This window comes from Lithobates pipiens, unplaced genomic scaffold (assembly GCF_037356315.1).
Source record: "Lithobates pipiens isolate NorthernLeopardFrog02 unplaced genomic scaffold, aLitPip1_a1.2 Scaffold_27, whole genome shotgun sequence".
Lineage (NCBI taxonomy): Eukaryota > Metazoa > Chordata > Amphibia > Anura > Ranidae > Lithobates > Lithobates pipiens.
In genome coordinates this window covers 22,398,317-22,411,951 of record NW_027507788.1, presented here as the reverse complement: position 1 = coordinate 22,411,951, position 13,635 = coordinate 22,398,317, and the positions used below count along the sequence as shown (strand labels likewise).

At 44.9% G+C, this 13,635-nt stretch overlaps 1 protein-coding gene across 5 annotated transcripts in view; it reads right to left on the bottom strand.

Annotated features, from left to right (window-relative positions):
* Positions 1-4,012: 4,012 nt before the first annotated feature.
* LIPE (lipase E, hormone sensitive type) overlaps positions 4,013-13,635 on the bottom strand; it is a 126,270-nt gene continuing 116,647 nt past the window's right edge. For all 5 annotated transcript variants that reach the window (XM_077456602.1, XM_077456603.1, XM_077456607.1 and 2 more), the window contains one exon: positions 4,013-5,965. In XM_077456602.1, coding sequence (XP_077312728.1) covers positions 5,675-5,965 — 291 coding nt within the window. In that variant the 3' untranslated portion in view covers positions 4,013-5,674. The remainder of the gene's footprint in view (positions 5,966-13,635) is intronic.

The following is a 13,635-nucleotide window of genomic DNA, read 5'->3' as shown; positions in this document are numbered from 1 at the left end:
TGAAACTGCTGAGGTATTGCCTGCAAAACTGTCCATCTCCGCAGCATGGAAGATGTAGGTGAATGTCCAAAAGCAAGGTTAAAAAAAATAAAGCAAGGCCTTCAGCTGAGTTCCTGTTTGAGATACATAAAACAAATAGGCTGAATACACATAAAACACCTGCCTTTCTCAAGGTCTGTGTACCGAGCTATATCCATCTGCACACATTGACTCATACACTCTTCTAGTTATTATAGATGGATGATCACCTACGCTACACAATGGGCCTGTGCATGCAAAACTGTCCATAACAAACCAAATTGGAATTTCTGGTTTTATTTAGGTCAATGTCAGATTCTGTTTGGCTAGTATGAAGCATTTTCAGACCTCAGGAGGATGAGTTCCATAGAAGTCTATAATGTGTAGGCTCAGCCAGGACCTTGAAGGCTTGCGGCGCTAGATGCAGAGCCGTTGGAGTGAGATGTGTATGCATTTAATCGGAGGTGATGAGGTTGTTAGGTCAGGGAAAGAGCTAAAAGGATAGAAGAATGGATTCCTTAAAAACACCTTTTCAGTCTGAGTAGTAAGAGGTTGGAACCACTGCCTAGATTTTATTTCTGGGTCACCATTGGGGAAAAAAAATCCATTACTTCCGGTACCAACCAAAGGGCCTATTCTTGGTTGTGGCAACACGTGCCACCAGACCTGCTCTATGTGTGGTGCCATTTTATTGTGAGTGATACCCTAACATGTTGTACAGTAGAGCCCAATGCACTACAGCACGCAATGCATATACCATGGATTGTAGTGCACTGCCTTGTGGAAAAAAAAAAGGCTTGCATATTTGTCTCCATTGGCAGCCCGCTAATAATAAATAGGCTATCAAAATGCAACGTACTTGAACGCGTGTAAGCTTAAGTGTGAATGGACTCAGAAAACTAACTTTTTCCTGTTCTAACCTAAGTGTAAATCAAAAAAAGGTTCTGGTGTCAAAAAAAATGTATAAAAAAAAAGTAGTCAAATGTAAAAGTGGGAGATTGTTTCAAACTGAAGAGCTGCTAAAATCTGTAAATAAAGCCAATTAACACAACCCAATTGAAAATCCCTATTCATATTGCCTCATTGGAGCCATGCTAAGGAAAAGTGGGTATAAAAACCTTTGAATTTTCATTCCCCTGCCCGTCTAGTGGTGTTAGGGCCCCATACCAAAGCAAAATCAATTTGAATAGACTTCACCTATATATACCATATGGTCAAAGTATGAGGACACTCCTCCAAACTACTGAGTTTAAGCTTTCCTAGTGAAGGGTACTGGTAATGAATGCTACATTATACAGAGACACGTTAGACAATTGTGAATTTCTAACCTTGTTTAGAACAGTTTGGTGAAGGTCCCTCTTCTCATTTACCATGACTGTGCCCCAAAGTACAAAGCCAGCTCCATAAAGACACAGCTTGAGGAGTCTAGTGAGGAGAAACTCAGGAGGTCCACGCAGAGCCCTGACCTCAACCCTACTGAACACCTTGGAGATAAGCTGGAACCTAGATGGTGAGCCAGGTCTTCTCATCCACCATCCATACCTGACCTCACAATTGCCCTTTTGGCTGAATGGGCACCAATGCCCCCAGACACATTCCAAAATCTTGTGAAAACCCTTCTTAGAAATGAGTGGAGAATCCAAAGGTTTCAAATTGTTGGGGCAAACTCCATATTAATGTTCATGGTTTTTGGTTTGGTGAAGGTCTCTCTTCTCATTTACCATGACTGTGCCCCAAAGTACAAAGTCAACTCCATAAAGACACAGCTTGAGGAGTAACTCAGGAGGTCCACACAAATCCCTAAACTCAACCCTACTGAACACCTTGGAGATAAGCTGGAACCTAGATGGTGAGCCAGGTCTTCTCATCCACCATCCATACCTGACCTCACAATTGCTCTTTTGGCTGAATGGGCACCAATGCCCCCAGACACATTCCAAAATCTTGTGAAAAACCTTCTTAGAATTGAGTGGAGAATCCTAAGGTTTCAAATTGTTGGGGCAAACTCCATATTAATGTTCACGGTTTTTGGTTTGGTGAAGGTCTCTCTTCTCATTTACCATGACTGTGCCCCAAAGTACAAAGCCAGCTCCATAAAGACACAGCTTGAGGAGTCTAGTGAGGAGAAACTCAGGAGGTCCACACAGAGCCCTGACCTCAACCCTACTGAACACCTTTGAGATAAGCTGGAACCTAGATGGTGAGCCAGGTCTTCTCTTCCACCATCCATACCTGACCTCACAATTGCCCTTTTGGCTGAATGGGCACCAATGCCCCCAGACACATTCCAAAATCTTGTGAAAACCCTTCTTAGAAAAGAGTGGAGAATCCTAAGGTTTCACATTGTTGGGGCAAACTCCATATTAATGTTCATGGTTTTTGGTTTGGTGAAGGTTTCTCTTCTCATTTACCATGACTGTGCCCCAAAGTACAAAGTTAACTCCATAAAGACACAGCTTGAGGAGTAACTCAGGAGGTCCACACAAATCCCTGACCTCAACCCTACTGAACACCTTGGAGATAAGCTGGAACCTAGATGGTGAGCCAGGTCTTCTCATCCACCATCCATACCTGACCTCACAATTGCCCTTTTGGCTGAATGGGCACCAATGCCCACAGACACATTCCAAAATCTTGTGAAAACCCTTCTTAGAAAAGAGTGGAGAATCCTAAGGTTTCACATTGTTGGGGCAAACTCCATATTAATGGTCATGGTTTTAGAAGGGGACGTCCAACAAGCTCATATATGTGTGATGGTAAAAAAAGTCCCCAAACTTTTGGCCAAATATTGTATAAACAGGTTAAGGGAACTTTTCACCTCCATTAATGTTGCCTTTTCTCATGGTACCTAATTTTACTTTCCATCACTTTCTGCCTCGATAACAATGAGGACAAACGGGGTAAATCTTCCTAGCGGGAACACAGAAGGCAGTAAAAGACAGGCAGATTCTAAACCCTTACACCATTTTATCCAAAACCAAAAAGTTTTTGCTAGAGATAAACTTTAGAGGTGAAGTGTAATCTGCATATACTCATTTGGTTCCTCCCATAACAACATGAAGAAAATGATTAAAAATACAACAAGTGTTTTATTATTACATGCCTAAAACTGGACCTAGCGATATCATTACTAGGTCTCTATGCTTTTCTATGCAATTCAAAAACAGATCCTGGCTGGCAGGGTGCTGTACATAGCTTCTTAAAACATCACAGCACCCTGCCTCAGTACTCCTCTCTAGAGCCCTCAGCCCTGAAACCATCAGAGGGCTGGAACTTGGAAGGAGTTCAAAATGGCTTGTTGGGTGGATGCCAGGTTTGAGGGGTGGGTGTTCCTATGCAGACTACTCTCAGTAACCCACATATGCAATGCTGAGCATCCATGATAGAACTCAAATCCAATGAATGAAAGGGCTGAGTCAGGAAGAGCCAGACTGAGGAGAAAAGCACTAATAGATGATGCCGGATGTCCTCCAGCCAAGAAATGAGGCATGGCTCTTACATGCTGCAGCTTCCAATGCATGCTGTGAGAAGCTCAGAGTGTGCAGTGAAACCAGAGTAAGCAATTTCAGAACAGGAGAGTAGCCTGTGCAAGACTGAAGTGAAGGCTGGAGTTTTTGTTTTGTGTTCCCTAGTCATACTACACGACAGTTTTTCTTAAAGTGGTTGTAAACCCTTACAAACCACTTTGACCTACAGGTAAGCCTAGATTAAGGCTTACCTGTAGGTCCAAGCAATATCTCCTAAACCTATATGGTTTAGGAGATATTTGCCCGAAAATGGGCACCGCTGTCTACGGCGCATGCGCCGTAGACAGCGGCGTGCAGGCGCACTGAGCGCGGCATTTCCAAGAATGGAGCTGCCGCGCGTGTCGACTCCCGTGCGCATGCGCGGGAGTGACGTCATCGCGGCTTCGCCGAATGACAGCGGCGGAGCTGCGCGACCCCACCAACAAGATGGATGCGGCGGACTACAGGGGACAGCGGCGACTTCAGGTAAGTGACACATAATGGGCTACTATGCGATGCATAGTAGTCCATTATGCTTTGCCTTTGCAGGGAATGAAAGAGGAAGTAAACTCATCAGGGTTTACTTCCTCTTTAAAAGCCCAACTAAATACATCTGGTCTTAGCATGTTCATAAAAAGAATATTAACTGCATAAAACGTATACCGGTATATCTTATATATAAAAAAAAGTACTTTTTTTGTTTGATAAAAGTATAAATTTGAGGAAAACAAGACACAAAACAAACACACACATATATAAATACAGAGAGGGAATGTAAAATGATAAATACAGATGGACAACAAGAACCCAAAAGATATATACATGTCATATAGAATAAACGCACACAAGCAAAAATCAAGATATTACCGCTAAAAGTCTGTTGTCAAACATGTGGGCGGCTGTTTTGCAATGTGGACCGATAGCCAAGCAGTGGAGGCAGCCATGTTGTAATGTGATCCATATGTCACATCAAAAAGCCAGTGGAGGAAGCCACGGTGTGGAAAAGGGTGGATTTCATAGCGATGGCGGAACTTAGGCTGGCCATACATTTCCTGCAACTCAAAGAAATTAGCTTGATTCTCCCATCAACACAGCCAAAGTTGATCAGGGGAATCCCCCCTCCCTCCAACAGAGCTATTGTGTTCTCAGGGCATGGAGATCCATCCCTGCTGAAAGAACACAGTGATTATTGCTAGCACCATAGCCACTGGCAATAATCACATGTAAAGATCCAACATGCTTGTTGTACCCTAAGTGAATCGATGGGTACAACCAGCCTGCCCATAGATAAGTTGAATCTCAGCCAGTCCCTGCTGAACCGGCAAAGATTCGAACCATCTATGGCCGGCTTTAGGCAAAGGTCATGTATAAATGATAAATGTGCCAACAACAACACCATGGTGGATTTACGGAAATGTTGAAGGAAGAAAGAATAGACAGTCTGCATTGCTCTGTCTTTTGCTTATTCTTCTATCAAACAGTATAACGGCTCATGCACACAAGCGAGTCATACAGGCATTTTTGAGCGCCAGGGTTACATCCTGACAAAATCAAATGACAACGGTCAACAACAAGCTGGACACTGTTTCAAGCGACACTCACATTAAGGGCCGCATGTGCTAAGGGACGTATTCTCAGGAGTTCTGTGCTCAGGTTATGTCCCTGTTTTCATTAGGCTCTATATGTGAGCACTGCTTGGAACAGCATCCAGCCGCCAAAGCCTGTCATTGATTTTGACAGGCTGCTCACAGCGTGCTCTATGCTGTACCTGTGCCTTCCAAGTGCCCAAAAGCATGCATTCTTTATGCTGTATGGCCAACCCGCCCATGTCCATGAGATTTGTGGTGGCGGCCGCAAGACCCCAGAGTAGATAACAATCAAGGGTCAGAATCCAAGATTTAGAGCAGCTCTCTGTCAACCAGGGTGTCCCAGAGATTTACTAAAAAAAAAGCACCTTATGCGTGTAGGATGTCCTTCATCAAAAGCACATTTTTTCCTTTTTCAAGCATGTGCACCATACTTTTCAGAGACATTGAAGACTGCTGGTGGCATTTATGATTCAACACAATGGAAGCAGCGTGAAATCAGAGTAACCAGTGGTGATAAATGTGAATGACTATTGCACGTTATGGAGAAAGTTATTTGGGGTTTCAGGCTCCAATCTCTCGATCGGTCACTGCGCTCTTCCCCAGCATCCTTTGCAGTTTGCGGTGTTTGCGGGGAGCGACAGGAGGCGGGGCAGGAGGTTCTTCTCGCAGGACTTGCCGGATGCGCTGGACGCACAAAGCTGTGGCGGTTCGGGTTTCTGGTGACAGCTGCGATAGGCTGAGGAATCCATGCGGGAGATCTTCTACTACCTTCAGGGTGACTGGTCGGTTGAGAGAACGGAGTCTCTTAGCAAACATCACTGAGTCATCCAACATCGGGTCCAGCGAACAGGCCTGTGTAAACAAGAAAATGCCATGAAAACTGGCTTTTTGACAAGCAGTACAATACTAATAAAACCAAATATATATTGAACAGGACGCCGGGGATGGAAGATATACAGCATTTCCCCACTATTTAGGTAGTGGACCCTTTAACCACTTTCAGACCGGACCAATTTGCTGGTCAAAGACCAGAGCACTTTTTGCGATTCGGCACTGCGCCGCTTTAACTGACAATTGCGCGGTCGTGCGACGTGGCTCCCAAACAAAATTGACGTCCTTTTTTTCCCACAAATAGAGCTTTCTTTTGGTGGTATTTGATCACCCCTGCGGTTTTTATTTTTTGTGCTATAAACAAAAATAGAGCGACAATTTTGAAAAAAACGCATTATTTTTTACTTTTTGTTATAATAAATATCCCCCAAAAATATATAAAAAAACATTTTTTTTTCTCTCAGTTTAGGCTGATACGTATTCTTCTACATATTTTTGGTAAAAAGAAAAAATCGCAATAAGCGATTATTGATTGGTTTGCGCAAAAGTTATAGCGTTTACAAAATAGGGATAGTTTTATAGCATTTTTATTAATAATTTTTTATTCTTTTTTTTTTTACTAGTAATGGCGGCGATCAGCGATTTTTATTGTGACTGCGACATTGTGGGGGACCCATCGGACATTTTTGACACATTTTTGGGACCATTGTCATTTATACAGTAATCACTGCTATACAAATGCAGTGATTCCTGTGTAAATGACACTGGCAGTGACGGGGTTAACCAGTGGGTGGCAGTGAAGGGGTCAACCAGTGGGTGGCAGTGTAGGGGTTAAGTGTTCCTAGGGGCGTGTTACTAACTGTGGGGGGGTTGGGCTTTCATTTAGTGAACACTGATCTCTGCTCCAATCACATGGAGCAGAGATCAGCGTCACTAGTTGCTAGGCAGAATGAAGAGATGCTGTTTACAATGGCATTTTCTTCATTTGGCCGCTCCGTGAGACGATCGCGGGGATGCCCGCGGCGATCGAGTCCGCGGGTCCCGCAACCGGACTCACGGGGGTCCCGACCCGCCGGCGGCGCGCTCCCGATGGCAGGGCGGCAAATTTAAAGGGACGTACACGTACGCCCATTTGCCTGCCCGTGCCATTCTGTCGACGTACATCGTCGTGCGCTGGTCGGCAAGTGGTTAAGGATGAGCTCAAGGGACAATTATAGTACTCAAGGGTTCTCACCCATTTATGGTAGGGGGTTCTGGGGTAGTCCGGTCAGAGAGGAGAGGACTAATTTGCAGTACATTTTGGATGGGTAAGTGCTCATTTGGGATCTAGAATTCGAAGGGACTTTGGTGTTGACCCACCAGGGAGCCTTCAAAAACGAGCAGGAAGGAGTCAACACTGTAGCTGCTGACTTTTAATAAAAGGACACTTGCCTGTTCAGGGATGCAGCACCATCCTTGCCCAGAACTGTTCTTTGCAGGTCTTTGAGTCACCAGTGCGCCACCATGTTTAGTGTGGGAAACCAGATGTAATTCCTTTACGGCTTCACAGTCCGATTCCAACTGCGTGAATGGTCTCACAGCCTTCTGAGACCTGTGATGTGTCCCACAAAGTTGCAGGCAAGGAAGGTGGGAGGAGAGAACTGCAGGTCAAAACTAGGTGCTCACTCACCCGAAAAAAGGTCCAAAAGAAAATGGGAGGGGGAGGAGGACATAAAGCAGGACTTCCCCCTTTTGGGTGAAGTTCCGCTTTACGCTGACTACAAACCATTTTTATTTTGGTCGGTACAGCAGGGACTGGCCAAATCCTGATCAATGTGTGGCCATCCTGCTCGCCTTCTGAAGAAAAAACAAGCAGGGAAACCTTGTCAGATAAACGATCAGTGTATTTTGACAGAAGTGAGTCTCGTTGTCATAACACAATGTCCTGACAAGAGGGAATTCTCCATCCTCCTCATTTGTCTGGATGGAGGAATATATATTACAACATTAAAGTGATTGTAAAGTCTTTGTTATTTTTATATAAAAAAAAAAAAAAAAAAAACAACATGTAAATTTCTATAATTAGAGGGTACTAGTGCGCTTCACCTTACTAATCTATATATAACAAACCCAAAAAAATTTTAAATCATATTAAAGTGTGGAAGCAGCCTGCAAAAATAGTGATCTCCACACTACTAGTGATACAATAAATAATAAATAAATTGCGGCGCTCACCATAAAAGAATAACTAATCAATAGTACACTAAAAAATATAAATAGAAAGTGCAATAAGTGTGAATCACCTCACAAAGTGCAAATAGTGCAATTAAATAAATGCAATTCAAGTAATTGCTGCGATAATATATGTGCTCATATAATAAATATATGTCCAAAATGCAAAATCCGAGAACATAAAAAATGTGCAAAAAACAATTTTAAAAGACACAGTAAATATATAAATCATAAATGTTCATAAATTCCCATTCATGCAGATGCTTTGTGAGCTATAAACAAAGTCCATGCATAAAAGTGCCTTCCACGGTGTGTACTGATCCAGTGAATCAATTCAGTGCCAAGCCAGTGCACCACCTGTTTCCCCCAGCCTCTCACCTCCAATACTTGATAAAGAAGCACAATTTAAAAGCCAGAGCTATTTCCTCCACAATCATCCAGTGGCTAGTATCCAGCTGACTTTTTCTTTCCCAGGTTCTCCACCTCTCACATAAGTAAAGAACAGAAGGACAAGGGGGCTCTCATGTGTAGTATCCAGATGAAACGACTTTAATAACAAACAATAGTAACTTACAGTTCAGTAAAAGACAGCGAATAGATGTAGTAACAATCCGAACTTCCGGTCTCGGCCGCGACCGGAAGTAACAAGTCCAATACCACAGCTCCTTCCCTCTAGGGGAAGGAGCTGTGGTATTGGACTTGTTACTTCCGGTCGCGGCCGAGACCGGAAGTTCGGATTGTTACTACATCTATTCGCTGTCTTTTACTGAACTGTAAGTTACTATTGTTTGTTATTAAAGTCGTTTCATCTGGATACTACACATGAGAGCCCCCTTGTCCTTCTGTTCTTTACTTATGTGAGAGGTGGAGAACCTGGGAAAGAAAAAGTCAGCTGGATACTAGCCACTGGATGATTGTGGAGGAAATAGCTCTGGCTTTTAAATTGTGCTTCTTTATCAAGTATTGGAGGTGAGAGGCTGGGGGAAACAGGTGGTGCACTGGCTTGGCACTGAATTGATTCACTGGATCAGTACACACCGTGGAAGGCACTTTTATGCATGGACTTTGTTTATAGCTCACAAAGCATCTGCATGAATGGGAATTTATGAACATTTATGATTTATATATTTACTGTGTCTTTTAAAATTGTTTTTTGCACATTTTTTATGTTCTCGGATTTTGCATTTTGGACATATATTTATTATATGAGCACATATATTATCGCAGCAATTACTTGAATTGCATTTATTTAATTGCACTATTTGCACTTTGTGAGGTGATTCACACTTATTGCACTTTCTATTTATATTTTTTAGTGTACTATTGATTAGTTATTCTTTTATGGTGAGCGCCGCAATTTATGTAAATTTCTACTTGCTCTGTTCCTGTGGATTTGCACAGAGCAAACCCAGATCCCCCCTTTTTTTGGGGTCCTGACCCCTCCCTCCTGTTAAGCTTGCTATGGGGGAACCCAAGCAGAGCTGCAGCTCCGTGTATCCATTCAGACACGGAGCTGTGGTTTGGCCCTGCCCCCCTCTCTCTCCTGATTGGCTAACTGACTGAGTGACAGCAGTGGGAGCCAGTGGAGGGAGAGTCACGGACGGCTGAGACACTTGTGGACATCGCTGAATAGAGAAGGGGCTCCGGTAAGTATTAGGGGGGGCTGCTGCACACAGAAGGCTTTTTATTTTAATGCATAAAAAAAAAAAAAAACTTCTGACTTTACAACCCCTTTATTAACTACTTGAAGACCAGTCATTTTCTGGCACTTTTTTTGTATATGTGAATTTTTTTTTCTTCTTACAAAATTTGTTAGAACCTTCAAACAATATTTTATTTATATACAGTCCCTGACAAAAGTCTTGTCGTTTCTCTATTTTGTAGAAACTCCTGCTATTAACCTGACTTTTAATGAATTGGTGTTAGAAATAGCTCATATGAAAAGCTAAAGCCCTCCCAAATTATGTTTAACCACCTGCCACCCGCCCTATAGGCAATTGACGGTGGCAAAGTGGATGCATAATCCTGATCGGACGTCATATGACGTGATCAGGATTATGAGCCGCATCGCGGCGATCGTTGTTGCGGGGTGTCAGTCTGACACCCGGCAACTACGATCTCCGTAAAGAGTCTCCGACGGAGACTCTTTACCACGTGATCAGCCGTGTCCAATCACGGCTGATCACAGTGCAAACAGGAAGAGCCGGTGATCGGCTTTTCCTCACTCGCCTCTGTCAGACGCGAGTAGAGGAGAGCCAATCAGCTGCTCCTCTGACAGGGGGGTCTGTGCTGATCGATCAGCACAGCCCCCCCAAGGATGCCCACACTGGACCACCAGGGACGCCACCAGACCACCAGGGATGCCCAGAAAAAGGTAATCCTCCCTAGACCACCAGGGATGCCAGTCAGTGCCACAATGGATGCCAATCAGTGACCATAATGGATGCCAATCAGTGCCCACAATGGGCATCACTGATTGGCATGCATTATTTGGCACTGATTGGCATCCATTAGTACAGTATAACAATACAATGCCGCCTATCAGTGCCCACCTGTGCCGCCTATCAGTGCCCACCTGTGCCGCCTATCAGTGCCCATCCGTGCCACCTATCAGTGCCCACCCATGCCCATCTGCGCCGCCCATCCATGCCCATCTGTGCCGCCCATCCATGCCAATCCGTGCCAGCTATCAGTGCCAATTTGTGCCACCTATCAGTGCCCATCCGTGTCGCCCATCAGTGCCACCCATCAGTGCCGCCGATCAGTGCCCATCAGTGCCACCTATCAGTGCCACATATCAGTGTCCATCAGTGCCACCTCATCAGTGCCACTTCATTGGTGCCACATCATTGGTGCCCATCAGTGCCGCCTTATCAGTGCCCATCAGTGAAGGAGAAAACGTACTTATTTACTAAGTTTTGAAACTGAAACAAAAAAAAACATTTTTTTTCAAAATTTTCGGTATTTTTTTATTTGTAGCGCAAAAAATAAAAACCGTAGAGGTGATCAAATACCACCAAAAGAAAGCTCTATTTGTGGGAAAAAAATTATAAAAATTTCATTTGGGTACAGTGTAGCATGACCGCGCAATTGTCATTCAAAGTGCGACAGCGCTGAAAGCTCAAAATTGGTCTGGGCAGGAAGGTGTTCAAGTGCCCGGTATTGAAGTGGTTAATGCACTGAAATAAATTAGTTTCACTGAAAAAAAGATTTATCATTTAATCAAGACAGACGGGTCAAATTTTGGCCAGACAAAAGTTTTGTCGCCTATACAGAAATTGAACAACTTTACTGAAAATCCAAAAATATGTCAGCAAATTAAGTAGTGGTGCTGTGAGATCCAAATTGAATATCTTGTATGACTTCCATGAGCTTGAAGGACGGCATTCATGTGGTTTGGAAAGGATTCATACAATTTATTGATGAAGTCATCAGGAATAGCAAAGAAAACAATCTTGCATGCCTCCCAGAGTTCATCAATATTCTTTGGTTTCGTCTTCCATGCTTCATCTTTCATCCTACACCACATATGCTCAATGATGTTCATGTCTGGTGACTGGGCTGGCCAATCCTGGAGCATCTTGATCTTCTTTGCCTTAAGGAACTTTGATGTGGAGATGGAAGTATGCGATGGAGCACCATCCTGCTGCAAAATTTGGCCTTTTTTATGGTTGGGAATATAATAGGTAGATAAGATTTCTTGGTATTTTAGACTATTGATGTTGCCTTCCACCCTGCAGATCCCTCGCACACCCCCCATACTGGATGTAACCCCAGACCATGATTTTGCCTCCACCAAACTTCACTGTTTTCTGGGTAAATCTCGGCTCCATGCAGGTTCCAGTAGGTCTCCTGCAATATTTGCGGCTACTGTGGTGTAATTCAACAGAAGATTCATCTGAAAAATACACCTTCTGCCACTTTTCCAGAGTCCATCCTTTTAGCAGGCTGTGGCCCTTGGCAAATGCCACACGGTTTTTCAATTGTCTTTTGGCAATTGCAACTGGCTTATGGGCACTGATTCGACCATGGAGGCCATTTCGAGACAGAATCCGACAATGGTTGACACAGGGACTTCAGGTGACCAGGTCTTGTGGAGCTCTGCTGCAGTGGAAAAATGGGCTGGCCTTGGATTTTCGAGCCAACAAACGGTCCTCTTGAGGCAGTTGTCTTGAGGGGTCGGCCTGACCTGGCCTTGTCCAAAATGTCTCCAGTCTCTTCAAATCTTTTTTTTGATCATCTGAACTTGACGCTGAGACACATTGAAGGTGTCTACCACATCAGCAGTGGATCTGGTCTTCAGCCTCTTGATAATCAACACTTTAGTCTCCGGGTGAATCTAAAGCCACGTACACACGTAGCCGTCTGTCCGACGTACTTAGTCTGGCGGACTTCCCGCCAGACTGTCCATCGGAATTTCCGAACGGGCTACTTGCCCACACACGGCACTTTTTCAGCGGACTAATACGGCGTACTAAGTCCGCCGTACTATCCGCCCTACTTTTGAAATGAACGGACTCGCCCACACACGCGGAGGAAAGTCCGCTCATTTCGAGCGCGTCTCCAGGTAGGCAGGGCCCGCGAAGGATACGTCGCTGGCCCCGCCGCCTGGTATGGACTTAAAGGGGAACCCCAACGCCGAAAAAAATCGGCGTGGGGGTCCCCCCAGGTCCACATCAGACCCTTGTCCGAGCACGCTACCCGGCCGGCCAGGAAAGGGGGGGTGAGCGAGCGCCCCCCCCCCCCTCCTGAGCCGTACCAGGCCGCGTGCCCTCAACATGGGGGGTGCCTTGGGGAAGGGGGGGCCGCGCAGCCCCCCCACCCCAAAGCACCTTGTACCCATGTTGATGAGGACAAGGGCCTCTTCCTGACAACCCTGGCCGTTGGTTGTCGGGGTCTGCGGGCGGACCACCACGCCGATTTTTTTCGGCGTTGGGGTTCCCCTTTAAGTCCATACCAGGTGGCGGGGCCAGCGACGTCTCCTTCGCGGGCCCCGCCTACCTGGAGACCCGCTCGAAATGTGCGGACTTTTCTCCGGGGCGGGAAAAGTTCGCTCATTTCAAAAGTACGGCTGGCACACACACGGCCGGATTGTCCGCCGAAATGCGAGTCCGAAGGTAAGATTGGAGTGTAAAACTACTTTCTAAGTCCGCCGTACTTTCGGGTCAAAAAAGTATGCCGGAGGCTACACACGGGGGGATTGTCCGGGGGACTTGAGTTTGCCGGACTTTTCCACCCGCTTGTTTGATCGTGTGTACGCGGCATTAGGCATGTTTGCAGAGGTCTAGTTGCAGTTGAGAAGGTCTAGTGTACTGGTGTTCTTTTTATACACACCTGAGACCTAATTGATCCATTATTAGTCACAGGTGAAGCTCATATAACAAGGCGACAACACTTACGTCTTGGCAAAAATTGACTCAATGGGATTTACCAAGCTGTGAATATTAGAATACTTTTTGTTAGTTTCGTTTTGCACTGAA